The sequence below is a fragment of the Nycticebus coucang genome, chromosome 10 (genome assembly GCF_027406575.1).
Source record: "Nycticebus coucang isolate mNycCou1 chromosome 10, mNycCou1.pri, whole genome shotgun sequence".
NCBI classification, from domain to species: domain Eukaryota; kingdom Metazoa; phylum Chordata; class Mammalia; order Primates; family Lorisidae; genus Nycticebus; species Nycticebus coucang.
This window is the reverse complement of record NC_069789.1, coordinates 104,721,295-104,737,454: the sequence shown is the minus strand read 5'-3', so window position 1 is coordinate 104,737,454 and position 16,160 is coordinate 104,721,295. Positions and strand designations below refer to the sequence as shown.

The following is a 16,160-nucleotide window of genomic DNA, read 5'->3' as shown; positions in this document are numbered from 1 at the left end:
CCAGCTGTCTCTGGAGTCCTATGGTCTGGGGACAGTGCCAAGGGGGTGGGAGGTGCCTGCCAAACCCCAAGGCAGGTGGGGGAGGGAGAGACATCATAGAGGGGAGGGGGTATCTGGAAGGCAAGACAAAGGAAACCATCAGCGGGCACCATCTGGTGCCCAGGGCCCTGGTGCCAAGAACTGAGGTCACTCCAATGCCAGGGGCAAGGGGAGATGCAAGGACAAGGAAAAGTTAGGGCCAGTGCTGGAGAAGGGGTTTTTAAGCCTGGGAGGTGGAAGGTCCAAATTCTTCATCCAGGCTTCTTTCCTACCCCAAAGAGGAATAGATTGAATCTGGTGGAGTGAGTGGAGAGGGTCTGTCTCTTAGCTCTCTGCCCTTTCTCCCTGGAGCCTAGGAGATGGCTGCCTAGGCAGAGTTTCTGTCACCCTGCCTCACTTTCCCCTGTTTTGCAGGGCAGTGTGGAAGAAGCCCTGACCATACTTCCAAAGACGTGAAGGGAGTAAATGGAAGAAAAAAGCAGGGGTGTGACTCTGGGGTCTCATGTCTGTAATCCTAGAACTTTGGGAGGCTGAGGCAGGAAGATTGCTTGAAGTCAGGAGTTCAAGACCAGCCGGAGCAAGAACTGAGACCCTGTCTTTACAAAAAGTAGAAAAATTACCCACGTGTAATGGCATGCACCTGTAGTTTCAGGTACTAGGGAGACTAAGGCAGGAGGATCTCTTGAGTTCACGAGTTTGAGTGCAGTGAGCTATGATGAGGCCACTGTACTCTGACCCCCCAAAAAAGGAAAAAAAGTAAAAATCAGGAGATCGAGAGCTTGGAGACTCAAGCAGGGAGCTGTGGAAAGCTGAGAAGGGGAGTCCAAATGTGGCAGGGAACTCTGGCGACATCTACCTCCCACAAGGTATATAAGGGCACTCAGAGTGGCACTAAAGAAAACCCCAAGCTACAGTCCAGTCCCCATCCAGATCCTCCCACTCACAAGATGATACAGACTTATATGCAGAGAAAGAAGACAGAGCCTTAAGGCTGGGTGCTGAGGCACATGCCTATAACCAATGGATTGCCTGAGCTCAGGAGTTCAAGACCAGCCTGAGCAAGAGTGAGACCCTGTCTCTACTAAAAACAGAAAAACTGGCTGGGCATTGTGGCAGGTGCCTGTAGTCCCAGATACTCAGGAGCCTGAGGCAGGTGGGTCTCTTCAGCCCAAGAGTTTGAGTTGCTATGAGGTATGATGATGCCATGGCACTCTACCCAGGGTGACAGAGTAAGACTCTGTCTCAAAAAGAAAAAAAAAGAAAAAAAAGACAGAGCCTTAAGTAATAATACTTTTAATAAAATTAAGTTCTTAATAGCACATTTAATACATTAACCCTCCCCCTTCTTGGTTTCTCTGCATTTTGTGCAATATCACTTTGACTGGATTATTCATGGGTCCATTTTATTTCCCGCCTTTATTTTGCTTTTGAAATCTTTTTCCTCGGTGGATTCGTACATGTCTTCACTAGATGCCTCAAATTAAGTCTGACCACAATCCTACTCTACTTTCTACAGTGGCGAGACCATCCCCCTGCCCCAGGGCTGTCTCCACCCCCCCCCACCCCACCCGCACCCTCGAGTGGGGAAGGGGAAGCCCTCCCCACCCCAGACTCTACCATCCCAAACTAGCGGGGTTTCTAGGACAAAAAGAGCAGGGGGAAATCTCTCCCTAGGTGGGGCAAGAAGAGTAAATTGGGGAGAGGGAGACGTGTTTGGGGTCTAGGGCCAGGGAGGGGCATGGCAGAGTCATTGGTGTAATGGAGCAGGTTCCTCTTGCCAAAAGGAGAGCCAAGGGGCCTCCTCACCCCTTGGATGGGGGAGGAAAGGCCAGCTGTAAACTGACCCTGGCTGCAAGCTGAGGTTGGTGGAAGGCAAGTGCTTAAGAAATGTTGATTTCTGACATGCAAAACCAGGTTAGCCAATGTTCTGTGGGGAGGACAATGTGCCTCCAGGCCAGGGCACAGTGGATGACCCCTACCTGCACACTTACAGATGAAAGTGGACTGGAGAAGAGAAAGCTTCCTGGGGGTCACCCAAGGTCCCTGCACCCTTCCTTGCCTCCATACCCTTAGGGGTCCCCTTCTCCCAGGCCTTCAAGGACAGTGTTTCCACTCCACTCCCCTGGGTGGGAAGTCCTTCTTGGAATTTTAAGTTCTATGAGACAATAAAGCACTTTGCAAATCTGTAAAGCACATCACAGTTTTAAGGAACAATTATTGAGATCGTTACAACCACTGCTGTCATGGAGGTCAAAAGCAAATGGAATGTGGGATGGTAACAGGGGTGAGGGACTGGTCCCCTCAGTGCCCTTGAAGCTCTGAAGATGAGAAGTGTGCATCTGTGGAATACCTTACCAGGCTCATTAATCAATCTGTAATTAAGTGGACTGAGGTTACACTGCAAGAAGGACTTCCTCATTTAGACTGGGAGACGCCGGTTTAGGAGGCCTGAGCTGAGCAGCCTCCATCCTCCCTGAGAGCCCTGGGAGAGCTGCCCCACAGAGACAAGAGGGTTGGCCAGCCCCCCTACCCCCACCGAAAGAGTGCAGGCAGATGTGCACAGCCTTCTCTGCCACCCCCAGTTTGATTACACTGATCAGCGTGCATCTTTTCAAAGACCCCGGGAACTGAGCCCCTCATCTTTTTGTCCTACAACTTGAAAATCCAAGGATTCTCAGAATCAACCCCACCAGACTGGATACTCCCAATCTTAACTATCAACCTGCTCCAACCCTGATATCTGAAGATGAGGCGATTCAGGGCGGACTCAGCCACTTCTCTCCTCTATTTATCTTTTCCTTACAACTTTTATACATTCTACTGGACCCAGGGGCCCTCAATGCTACTAAACTTTAAGCTATCTGAATATCATCTACTAACTAGTAATTCTTTTCTTTCTTTCTCTAGGATTATATGAAATAAATTTGAATTATTATTAATAATTATTATTATTTTGTAGTATTTTCTTCTTTTAAACCCCTCGGTTTCTTTTTCTTCTTTCTCTCTTTTTGGTTAAAAAAAAAATCTATTTCTCTTAAATCTCACACCTCTCTGAGGGTTCCCTAGGCCTGCTAAGCCTCAGTTCTGGATTTCCCCTCCTTACTTGCCCCTGGGACAGGCCAAGGGAAAGGGGGGGACACCCCAGGATCCTCAGTCCTTAGTCCCACAGTTTCTCCCTTTCTTGTTAATCCCTTTCTTTGTTTGGCTCTGCTGACTCCCCTGAGGGGGAGGGGAGCCCAGGGAGTGAAATCCAATCTACTTGCAGGGCCCCAGAAGGGACCAGGCTCCACCATCCCCTCTCTCCACCATCCATCCTAGGATGTTCCCCCAAGAAAAGCAAATGACATTCCTCCCCAAAAAAAAGTGGGGGAAAGAAAGCAATGTAAACCCGAACATATATTAAAAACACTTTTTTTTTAAGATTTAACTCTGAATACAAATGTATTTTTTCTTCTTCTCTCCCTACATATATTCTAAACCTTCTAAAGTTTTTTTATTTTTTTAAGGATCACTTTATCATAAAATAAAATATCCTTTTCATATAATAAATTACCTAATAAAAAGTCTTTTTTTCATATTAGCCCAGGTTCTTTGCTACATTTATACGGTAATAAATGCCTTTATTAAAATAGAATATTAAATTATAAAGAACTGCTTTTTTTTTGCTATTTTTGTTTTCTCTCCTCTGTGTTGGTCGCCTGTCTTGCTCCCTCTCATGCTCTCTTTCTCTCCTCTATTTTATCTCTCAGTATGTGTGTTTTGCGTTTGTTTCTAGGATTGGCTCAATTGGTTATGGATGGGATTGAATTTGCTGAGCCCCTAGCTAACAGTCTTCCGCCTTTGTGGGTAAAGAGTGGAGAGGGGGAGGGGGAATCAACAGACAGACATCCTTTCTTCCCACCCCCCTCCCCACCAAGGGTGCCCATTTGGTTTGGTTCCTATTGTACAGACATCTCAGGATGGCTCACATTGGTGGGAAGGAGGGAAGTTGTCACAAGCCAGTTTGCTTGGCTGTGATCTCCTTCCTCTCCCCTCCCTGGCTGGTGGTCTGGAGGGGAAGGCTGAGGAGAGGTGAGTTAACTCACTAGCAGGAGAAAGGAGAGGAGTAAATCCCCTCTGCACCTCCATCCCTGCACCACTTCTCCATCCAGGAAGGACTCCTGAGCACAATCACTCAGAACAATCCCACCCCATTATATACAAGGATTTCCTGGGACTCCCTAGGACTCCCATCCCCCATTCTCTCCTGGTCCGGCCAGCGGAACCAGGAGGGTGGGAGGCTGGTGGCAGCCTCTAGTGAGCAAGCAGTAGGGAAGCAGCAAAGCAGGTGCAAGGCCTATAACAATATGTGATTCTCAAACAGGCCCTGCTATGCCCCAGTCCTGCTTTGCCCTGGGCTGACCCCTCTGAAGACCTGGCCTCTTCTCAACCATAATAGGTGGGACAGAGACTTCATGATTTGCACACTAATAAGGATTCAATTAAGGTTTGGGTCAAGTCCAAAGAGGGGTGCAGGGTGTGGGGCAGCAGCTGTTCCCTCCACCATTCTCTCCTCCTGCCTCAGGCCCTTTCCTGCTCCTTAAAATAGCAGACACACTACCCTGGTTCCCCTTCTTCTACAACCGGAAAATCCAGCCCAAGAACTGCTCCCTAAATATAATGCCCATAGATGATGAAGGTGGGGGTTTGACCCTTTATGTACCCCAGTATTAGTCCCCTCCTCCTCAAATTTTCACTAAGAATGGGGATACATTCCATTAACAATTTGAGATGTTTCTTTGGAGGAGTGGGGAGAGGGCCTCCAGATGCCTGAAGAGGAGTGGGAGAGACCATCAAAATGTTCTTCCCCCTACTTTTCCCCAGGGGGATGATGTCCCCAAAGCTGGACTGGAGAGGCAGGAGTGATGGGGGAGAAGGGAAGAAAGACTAAAAGAAACAGCAAGACAGGGTAGGGAGTGACAGCCACCAAGGGAAAGCAAAGCAAAGAACTGGAAGAAAAGTAAAGAGCAAAGGAATCAGGAAATCCCGAAGGGAGGAGAGATGGGGAGAAGGGAGTGAAGGGAAATGCTGATGGGAACAGAGAGAAGCACCCCTCTCTAAAGTCCTCCAGCCCAGCTTTGTGGGGACAGATGAATTCTGAGCCCTTTATCCAATAACATCGTGCTCCCCACCCCGTCCCCAGAAGATCTGTACAGGTATCTGATAGAGCTCCAACTCCCCTATACTGTGGGAAATCAGGAACAGTTTCCCAAACAGGACATGGGGGTAGAGGAGCCAAAGGGTCAAGTTAGGAGGTCAGAGGTCAGGACCAGAGGGCTTGGGGATTGTAAAGAGCACCTCTAGATACAGGTGGTAATTTTCCCTCCCCCTTTGCCTTACCCCCTACAGAGGATGGGGTAGAGTGAGACACGGTTGGGAGGTGGGCAGAGGGGGTCACGATGCCTTAGTGACCACCTCTGGCAAAACAAAAGTTTCTTTTAGCTGCTTCCAGATTTAAGGGTGTATTGAGGTATCAGAGTTGTAACTCTAGTATTTTCAGTCTGGCCCCTCCCAATTTTTCCAGGACAAGGTGACCAGAGGCTCTGAAAATGGCCCATTTCTCAGCCACCACAGCCTCCCTTGCCCTCTCCCCAGAGAGCGAGTATCTCTAAGCACCTTGCCCCTCCAATCACTGATTTCCAAAAGGCCCTTGTGGAAAACAGGTCCAGGGCCGGCCCTTGGGGTGCAGGCCTAGGAGGCATGGGGCAGGGGTCTTAGGAGAATATTCGGATGGCTTGCGTGGCTGTGATGTGGCAGACGGGACACTCTGGGTCCGTCCTCTCACAGATGCGTACTGCACACTCCATGCAGAACAGGTTGTGTCCACAGGGCACCAGGGCTGCAGTAACTTCGCTCTCAAAGCACACCATGCAATCCCGCCCGCCGCCGGGGCTGCGCAGGCCGCCGCCCCCAAGTTTAGAGAAGCCCTGGAGCGGCTCTCCTGGCGGGCGCCTAGGGAGTCCGGCCAGCTCTGACCCCGCAGAAGCTGCAGGAGAGCGGTGCGCGCCGGGAGGCCCTGCTCGGGCTTTGGCGGAAGAGGAGGAGGAGGAGGAAGTGGAGGAGAACAGCACAGAGGTGGGCGTAGCGTTCTCCTGGCCCGCCCACAGCGGGGGGCTGGTCTCGGCCACGCCGTAGTACATGTCCTGCTTGCCCACTCCGTAGCCCGGAAACAGGTACCCCCCATAGCCGAAATCCCCGCCCTGCTCTCCCAGACGTGGGGCCTCAAAGCCGGAGTCCACACCGCACTCGCCTATGCAGCCCAGGCTGTTCTGCCGGAAGGTGGAGAGGGGCTTGCAGCCCGGCGGGTGCACCCGCCAGGCCTCAGAGTAGCGGCTGTCAAGTGCGGCGTCGGGGCTCCCAGCCAAGAAGTCATTTTCATTGTTGTACTCGAGGATCTTGCCTGTGCGCACTGCGATGTGCGTCTCGATCTCCTCACGCGCACGCTCCACGTTGCCCGGGGCACCTGTGATCTCAAACACCGGGTCACGGTCACGGCTTGGTGTGATAATGTACGTGTTGGTCTGCTGCTGGATGCGCTTGATGGTTGCCCCTTTGGGGCCCACCACCAGTCCCACCACTCGGTAAGGAACCCGCACACGGATGGTCACTTGACCAGGCAAAGCAGGGGCCACACCAAAGGCAGCACCTGACTTGTTTCGTGAAGCGCGGATCATTGAGAAATGCTCAGCTGCTGAGATGATTTCCCGCCGGGCTGTGGCCACGTCCTCCCGCCGCCCTGTCACCATGAACACTGGCTCCTCACCCCGCACTGGTGTCTTGATGTATGTGTTGGTCTTGGCCCTCAGAGCCTTAATCTTGCAGCCTGGTATAGGTTGGGGAGGAGGAGAGAGAAAGAAACTCACAGGCAAGAAGATATGTGCTGGGACCAATAAGCTCCGAATCTTTACCCAAACTCGAATCTTTACCCAAACTCCTGGCCTCCAGGGAACCCTCCAGGGCACCCTTAGAAACCACCACCACTACTACATGCACGGTCCACTCATCGGACCTCAGGTCTACCCCATGTTTCTGTCCAGCACCGATTTTAAAATGTACTTTCTCTTGAGTTTCATTCAGGACCTTCTAAATTCATTCACTCCTTGAAACCCCCAAATAATTACTGACCCTCCCATACAGCTGCTAACCACAAATCTGTTCTGTATAAACTCCTCCCCATACATTTGCTATTCTCTCAGTTTCTCTACTGATTCCAGACTGCTCACAAATTTCCAAATTAGCCACTGCTCCCCATCTGTCCCCAACCCCAATCTTTCCACAGAACCCCAATGTGCTCAGAAACCTCACAATCTCTTTACTTGACCCTAAATCATTAAAAGTGTCCTCTAGAGAGACTTTACCTAACAAATGCAATCAGTGTAACCTGGTTTCTTGCACACTCAATGGATCTCCAACAATAAAATAAAAAAAAAGTGTCCTCTAAACTACTCAGGGATTGCTGGTTCCACCTGCTTTGTCTATCCCATGTCTTCCACCCAGTAGTCTCTCTCAGTGAGCTCCAAATTCAGAACAAGTTTGTAGTGACTAGTGGAGTATAGGAGACTGGAAGGGTCTGAGACTCAGAAGGGGAAGTAAGGAGTATGAAGATAAAGAAAATGCCATGTGAAGGAGCAGCACCCAACCCCATGTCACTCCTGTCCCCTGGGGACAGAAGAGTTGAGATGGGCTAGGGACTGAGTAGGATGACAGTATTCTGGACCCCTGCTCCTGCTCTAATGTAGGTTAAAGAAAGCTGGGAGATTGGGGAGAAAGGCAAGAAGAGAAAGAAGAAAAGCAAGACAAAGAGAGAAAGAGGGAGAAGGGCAGATAGAAAAGTGAAGGAGGCTGGGATGGCCACACAGTCTCTAAAGGCTGCACACTTTGATGGGTGACTAGACAAGCTCCACTCCTCCTTTCCTGTCAGCCCCTAGCTTCACACCGAGCCTCAGAGATTTACACCCCTTCTCCAAGCACACATGCCACACGTACGTTTGCACACACGTACCTAAGAGCTGTGATGTACAATACTTGTGAACTAGCCTCATGCACACTTCCATACACCTCTTTCACATAGTCTTCCATGCACCCTTTTCCATCCACACTTTCCCCAGCACACAAACGGCACCCTCCTGTACATACTCACAACTTCTGCCCCTGTTCACATACAGCTGCATCCATAGCCCTCTCACTGTTCCTTCAAACTTCCCTAACACACTACCTCTCCAAAATCCAGTGGTCCTATATTTACAATTCTGCCCCAACCTTCCAACCACAGGCCTGAGGTGAATTCATTTTTTTCCTCCTTCCTCCACTCCAGATGACTTCTTCTGCAACCTCAGCCGGTTTAGGGGTGAGAAAGGATAGGGGTCCACTCTCTTCACCTTTAAGGAACCTCTGGAAGCTCTGGGAGGCCAAGGCAGGAGGATCACTTGAGCTCAGGAGTTAAGAGAGCAGCCTGAGCAAGAGCCAGACCCCTGTGTCTACTAAAAATATTAAAAAATAGCTGGGCATGGGGGGGGAGGGGGAACCTATAGTCCCAGCTACTTGGGAGGCTGAGGCAAGAGGGTCGCTTGAGCCCAGAAATTTGATGTTGCTGTGAGCCAGGCTGATGCCATGGCACCCTAACCTGGGTGACAAAGTGAAACTGTCTCAACAACAAAAAGAATCTCAGGAAGGAGAATTTGCTCCTCCCCCCTTCAAACTTTTTGGTACTTAAGAAGTCCTACCTGTTGTCAGGCCCACATCCTGGCTGCTTTAATGTTGGTAAGGTAAATGATTGTATTTCTGAGGCACAGGAGATTGAGAAACAGTTAAGTCCCCTCTCAGACATGTTATCTGATGGACACCTGGGATCTAGCCTTAAGTTTTGGGTCCATAAACTTAAGTGAGAGCTAGGTATCTGTGGAGGTTGGGGTGAGGAGGACAGGCCAGGGCATAAGAGTAAAGAGAAAAGCTAGAGGCCTGGGGATGCAGAAGTGGTGGTAGACCTCCTCCTGGGTTCTGCAACTGTGAAGAAGCATCTCTTGAAGGGATGACCCACTGGGCTTCACCTTCCTAGAGGTCAAATAGAGGAGTACTAACACTACAGCAGGAGGAGGGAGATTAGACAAGAGGGAGGACTTTCATATACTTAAGGAATGAGGGGGAGGCGTATCTTCTCTGAACAGGAGAAATCTTCCTACTTTTATGAGAGACTGGCCAATCTGATGAGGAGGCAGAAGAGGAAAGAATGACTCCATTAAATCCCGGGGCCTCCCAAGACCACCCCCACACCCAAGAGAAGATATCAATGTCTGTTATTGCCTAGTTCCAGAGCTTTAGAGCCCCAGTTTCCGACAACAAGAGGAAATCCAACTTTCTAAAACAAAAATCTCAAGAGATGGAGTGCCCCAGGGGGTGAGGGCTGCACAGGGGAGTGGCATCTTCCCTTCCTCCATTCTGTATCTCCAGGCAAAACCCCCTAACCACTAGCACTCTGGGTGGATGAGGTGCGATGTGGAGTGATGTGGAGTAGGCCCCCAGCCTGCCTCCCCCTTTCCTCCACAGGAGCTGGCCTCCTCCCTCCCAGCCGGAATGCAGTTCCTCCATTGTTCCCCACCGTGGGACAGCTCCTCCCCCACTCCTCTTCCACCCCACACATCCCCAACCCAGCCCCTTTGTAATTTCCAAAAGCCCCCCCCCACTTCCCCTTGGGAAACAGAGAGGGAAGGGTCCCCAAGATCCTATCTGCTCAATTTGGACCCTTACCAATACTCCCACCCACCCACCCGGGGATGCTAGAGCCAATGAGGGTGTGGTATCAGACATACTACACTGGATTAATTCTACTCCCCCAACACCCCCAGACTCACATCCTCCACCGAATTTCCAGGTGCAGTTTCTCACCCCCAGGCATGCCCCCTCCTGCCCAGTCCTGCTCTTTCACTGCCACAGACCCCTCTCTAGGCCTCTGGCCCCAGGCGGTGGCCAGCCCAGAACAAAAGCCAGAGAGGGAGGAGGAGAGGTCCATGCCAGGACTTTGGGCTTCCTTGGAGACACCCCTTCCAAAACCCCACAGACAGTCCAACTTTGGTGTGTGGGTGACCACAGGACCCCCTCCTCCCAGTGGCCCCCCTCACAACCTTTCCAGCTGGCTGGGACCCTCCCCTGGGCCACACCCCCTTCCATTCCTATACTCAGCCCAACAAAGAGACAGATACTCAAGTCTGGCTTTGCCAGCCAGGTCTCCCCCAAAGTCTGTAACTCCAAGCAACTGGGGGTGCCAGGGGTGCCCCCTCCCCAGCCCATGATCAGATACGGAGTAGCGGCTTCTGAGGAACTCCAGAAGGAATTCCATCAGTTTTTCTGACTAGGAGCGGACACCCCCTCCGGACAGCCTCCCAGGGTTGAGAGACCGAACCTCCTTCCCTTCCCCTCTCCCAGAGCAGGGTTATTTCTTTGTCTAAGGATAGAGCCCTGGGTGAGGAAGGATCTGGACAACCGTCCCAACAAGGGGTAGTAGGGAACTTTGTGGCACTTAAGAAATCAGGATAGGTGGCGGGTCCCCCTTTGTGGGGAAAGGACAGAGCTGGAGGCCGACAAGGAGGAAAGAAATGAACTTTACGCGCCGGGAACAGGGTGCCCCCCCCTTCCAGTCCCTCTCAGTGGTCCCAGCGCCAGCTTACCTTGCCTGCCCACGATTTCGGCCACGTGCTCGGAGGTGGGCACGGGTACACACTCCGTGGTGTTGCTGCTGCCCTTCAGGCGCAGCTCGGCCTCTTTGTACAGAGCGCAGAGCTTGGCGTCGCTAGCCCCTTTGGGGGCGGTGGGGGGCTGGGGCGTCTGCGCCGCGGGGGCCGCCGTCTGGGCTGCCGGGGGCGCCGCGGGCGGCGGCGGCGGGGCCGGCTGCGGGGGGGCGGCCGGCTGCGCGGGGGCGCCGCCCCCCCCACCTCCCCCGTCCTCGCCCGCCGTGGGGGCGGGGGGCTCCCCCAAACCCAGGAGGCAGAGTTGATCGAGAGCCAGCTGAAGGGCGCGCTCGTCTTCCAGCAGCCCTCGGTCCTTAGCGCTTCCCCCGAAACATCCTAGTTCTCCAAAGCCCCCATTTCTTTCCATTATTCCAGATACCACTAGACTAGGCATGGCGAAACAAAAGCTGGGGGAGAGAGAGAGAGGGAGAGAGAGAGAGGTGGTGGAAGGGAAAAGAGGAGAGAGGAGGGGAGGGGAGAGGAGAGGAGGGGTGTGTGTGGGGAGGGGGGAACAAAGAACTGGGGAGGGGGGAAGAAAGCGAGATAGAAAGATAGACCCTCCCCCAAGCCCCCCTCCCCAAACACCCTGTAACCTGACTCCCCTCGCCCCAGCCCCCGGGGTGGGGGTGGGGGGAAAGAGAAGAAAAACCAAGAAAGCAGATCTCTTCTCCTCTCCGGGGGTGACGGGGGGCGGGGGGCTGCGGGATCTCTGCCCTCACCCTCCCGCCTCGGCCCTGGAAGTCTCTAGCCCCCGCCGTCCAGACGCCCCCGTCAGGCTCCCGCACCAAGCCTCAGTCCTGGAGCAGCGCTAAGTGGCCCCCAGTAGAGCCCAGCCCCTTCCAGCGCTCAAACTCTTTTGTTTTAAATGAACTGGATGGAGCAGCATGGAACTGACGGGAGGGGGCGCGCCGGGCGCCCGGGGCATGCCGGGAGTTGTAGTTTCTCGCTCTCCGGGCGCGGAGTCGCATTCAGCGACCCGAGGAGGACAGGGCTGTGCCCTGCGGTGTTTACCGCAGCTCCGAGGCTAAGCTAGGTGTGGGATGTAGGTCGAGGTCTCTAATTTTTTGAGGGGCGGTTCCCGGAAAGGAGGCCAAGAGCAGAGACTCAACCCGCGTGAAAACAGCTAACACTGGGCTCCCCCTCCTAAGCCCGGCTCCCCTCCTGCCACGGCGGTCCTGGGGGCCGCTTTCTTATGGTAATGAGGGGGCCGGGGCAGGCAGCGGTCCCCGCTCCCTCACTGCGGCGCTAGCTTTCCTCTTTCCCCTCCCCGTTGTGCTCCCCCCCGCCCACCGCCCCACCACCAGATCCGGCGGGCGGCGGGGACTGAGCTCCGCAGAGCAGACAAAGCCGCAGTCGTGATGGGAGCAGAGCCCGGCGCGGCGCCGCTTACGGGCCAGGAGGGGTTACTGGGCTGGGGGTGGGACCCCACGGCAAAGGATGGGGTCCCCTCTTCCCTAAACGGCAAGCTATCCCCCTCACTCCCTGGCCTTCCAGTCTCGAGATCTCGGAGGCACCGACTGGGAGGTGAGTTTATGTCTTCGGATCAGTGAAGCGGGCGGAGGCCGTGGGCGGTGAGGTGGGGAGGTGGAGAGAGTGGGGGTCAGAGAATGGGGAGGTAAGAAAAGTCTTAAAGGTCTGGTGTGACTCGAGCGTCTGTGGTGAGAGCCTTCAGCTTTGGTGTGACAGAAGGAGGGAGGAGAGATGGGCATGGCCTGGGGAGCCAGACTGCTTTCAGGCTGGGCGTTGGATACAGGAAGAGGTCTTCTGTTCTTTAGTACCCGTCGTCATCCTCTGTTTCTCCCACCCCTCTCCTATTGAAAACCCATTATTAATTCAGACCTTTGGCTCAGGAAGTGTGTTTGGTGAGAATGAAAATAAGTTCTTAAAGCTTGGACAGTTAGGCACTTTGAGAAGGAGTTTGGGAAAGTTGTGGTGTAATGCAATCTTTTCTTCTCCCCTTACACCACACCTTCAGCATTTCTTTTGTCACCCATTTTATATCTGAGTTTTTCCCAGAAGACGGGATGGCACTGCAACCTGAAGGCTTGAGGTTAGACTTTAAGAATAAAGTCCCTGTTGTAGAATTTTAGTGTTTGTCTAAATACAGACATATATCAACTAATTAAATTTGAATTGTTTAAACAAAAAATTTATTTAAAAATAAAAGAATAAAGTCCCCAAAGAGCTTTGTGAGAGTGGGTGGGTGAAACACAGTTGTGAGCAGTCTTTTTCTGTAGTGCCCTGGAGACCGAAAATCTGAACTAGTTTGTGAGGTAAAGTTCTGCTTAGAGGAGAATGGATGAGATGACCTCCCAGACCTAGCACTGTGAGGCCAAGAGGGCTGAATGATTGAGCCTAGTTTCCTAAATTGATTCTTGGAAAGAGGGAATTTGCAACCTAAGTTGAGCATGGGGGGAGATGAAGAGGGTTGATGGCACAATGCAGGGCTCTTCCCCCTTTTCTAGGCTGAAGATTCTGGGAAAGAGAGCCTTGATTGAGAAGCCTCAGAAGGCCCCATAGTTGGGGGGGTGCCTTCCTGGGTTGGGATTTAACATAAGATTAACAATAAACATTATTGTGGGATTGGGTGCTCCTGCCATCAAGCAAGAGTGGAAGAGAAAGAACTGGAGAGAAAGGGCCCTGGAGAGTGGGCCGTTTCTTACCTCTTGTCCCCTTTCGTCTGCCCCAGGACCCTGGATTGGAGAAACTGTAGTACTAGGGACCATGTGGCTCTCTTTGGGGGAAGGTTCCTACTTTGTGGACCAGGTGACTATTTTTCACATTAACAGAAATAGCAAACAGTTGCATAGGATTTATTGTGTGCCAGGCATTTTTGTGGAGCTACTAGCTGGTTTGAGCCTTCCTGTCCCCACTGAAATCAGATTCCTCTTCAGATACCTACCCTGAATTGTCCCTGCCTCCTCCTCCCTCCTCACCAAGCTAATTAAAGCAGGAGGTTAATGACCAAAGAAGCCTTGGGGATTTGGCCTGGGGAGAAAACAAAGGGCAGAAACCAGCCTGTGTGAGTGGGGAGGGAGCAGGCTGGATGGAGGAGGCAGAGTCCCTATTGCATCCACATCACTGATCCAGTAACAAGGGTGAATCAGTCCTCTGGGTAAGTTAATGTCCACCCTCAGAGTGCACTGGGACTCCAAACACTCTCTAAGGCAGAAGAGGCATATGAACCTAGCACCCAGAGGGCAGGGTGTGTGTGTGAGTGTGCTTGAGTGTGTGGCATGGTGTACACATGGGAGTAGGTGCCTGGAGGTCATGTGGAGGAGTGCCCAGGTGTAGAAGAGCCCAGAGCAGGTAACTTGAGGAACTAGGTTCTCAGGATGGGGTTTTCACAGGTCATTCTTTTTTACAGATTTAGGTCCATGGGTTCCCCTTTTCCCTGCTGCCCCTGCCCGCCAAATCTAGAATTATGACTACCAGAGCAGAAGGCCTTATTTACACAATACTTCCCACCCTGCCTATGACCAGAATGGCATAGATGACGTATCTCTCCCCTTCAGGACCTTGAAGGCTGGGACTACATCTCTTGCCTTTATCATTGTCCCCCACCCTAGCTGCCTAGTGCTGAGCACAAAGCCCTACCCAGAGCTGACACCTGTAAAGGTATGTTCAGTCAATGGCATTTTCTCTTTCTTTCTTGCTTTCTTTCTCTCTCTCTCTCTCTCTCTCTCTCTCTTTCTTTCTTTCTGAGACAGAGTCTCACTTTATCACCCTCTATAGAGTACTTTGGTGTCATAGCTCATAGCAACCTCAAACTCTTGGGCTCAAGCGATTCTCTTGCCTCAGCCTCCCAAGTAGCTGGGCTACAGGCATCCGCCACAACATCCGGCTATTTTTCGGAGATGAGGTCTCACTCTGGTTTAGGCTTGTCTTGAACCTGTGAGCTCAGGCAATCTACCCACCTCGGCCTCACGGAGTGCTAGGATTACAGACATGAGCCACCGCCCTGGCCTACAATGACATTTTAAAGACTCATGGTGTAAGAGGAAGGAGCAGGCCCTGGAGACAAACATGCTCCTTGTGCCACTGCATTAGGCAGTCACTAACTGCTGAGCCTCCATTTCCTCATCTCCAAGATGGTGATAATAAGCCAAGTCCTTAGTACAGTGGCTGCTCTTCTTAAGCATTCAAGCAATGTTATTTCCTCTCCCTGTGCAGTTGATTCTAGCCAGATTGTAGTCTTCATTAATTTTTATTTATATGTTCATTCATTCAGCCAACCACTTCCCATTGTAAGGGATGTGCCAGGCACTGGAGGAGATTCTGACCCATCATGAGGCACTTGAAGTCAGTTCCAGATCTTGACTTGCTGAAATAAGATCATTCTAAATGGACAGCAGATAATTCCAAAAATAATTCCTGTTAGGTACTGGAATCTCTCTTTCTCACTTCTCTCTCTCTCACACACACACAAATGAGCCAGGCTCCTAGTTTTACACCTGGGGAACAAAGGACCCTGTTGAGTTGTTGAGTGCGTACACACACACAGCCCTGGCTCTGGGGCAGGAAAGGTAACCCACTCGAATCTAGGGTTCACATGGAGGCTGAGGGATGAGGGGGGTGGATCCTCTGGACTGTGTGCTTGTCTGTGTCTCCCCCAAGCAATCCTTAGCCCTCTTATCACCAGGGGATGGGGGCATACCTCTAATATTAGTTCCTCCACAGCTCTGCGGTCAGAGCCTATAGGAAGAGAGACACAGGAGGCTGCCACTAAGTGTGCCCTATCAAGCAGGCTGGTCCTTGTAGAGGTTATCTCCACCATCTCCTTTGAGGATCCCTTCTCCATCTGTCCTAGTCAGCTGAGCCTTCTCTCCCATGTTTTTTTTTTTTGTAGAGACAGAGTTTCACTTTATTGCCCTCGGTAGAGTGCCGTGGCGTCACACAGCTCACAGCAACCGCCAAATCCTGGGCTTAGGCGATTCTCCTGCCTCAGCCTCCCGAGTAGCTGGGACTACAGGCGCCCGCCACAACGCCTGGCTATTTTTTGGTTGCAGTTTGGCCGGGGCTGGGTTTGAACCCGCCACCCTCGGTATATAGGGCCGGCGCCCTGCTCACTGAGCCACAGGCGCCACCCTCTCTCCCATGTTTTATGGGGTTTCCATTTTCTTTTCTTAATACCCCTTCCATGTGGGAAGTCTACCTTGCTATCTAACCACCAACCTTCCTGCTGAGGATGCAACCAGTGTTCTCTCAACTTGTTAATAATTTCAGCCAATGAGAATATATTGGATAAATTCTGTGGGCCACACAAAAAAACTATCAGACTGGATTCCTGCCCTTAGCAAGACACAGACTAGACTGAATGACCCAGAGAAGGTCTGTGGAAGATTAAATGCAAAATGGAGG

General features: G+C 52.0%; 1 protein-coding gene across 1 annotated transcript; it reads right to left on the bottom strand.

The window, feature by feature from the left end:
• Positions 1-1,316: 1,316 nt before the first annotated feature.
• On the bottom strand, positions 1,317-11,657 carry MEX3A (mex-3 RNA binding family member A). The gene is made up of 2 exons (XM_053604974.1): positions 10,740-11,657; positions 1,317-6,901 (listed from the first exon to the last, which is right to left on the bottom strand). The coding sequence occupies exons 1-2, from the start codon at positions 11,191-11,193 to the stop codon at positions 5,793-5,795; spliced, it is 1,563 nt and encodes a 520-aa protein (XP_053460949.1). The 5' UTR covers positions 11,194-11,657; the 3' UTR covers positions 1,317-5,792.
• Positions 11,658-16,160: the final 4,503 nt, after the last annotated feature.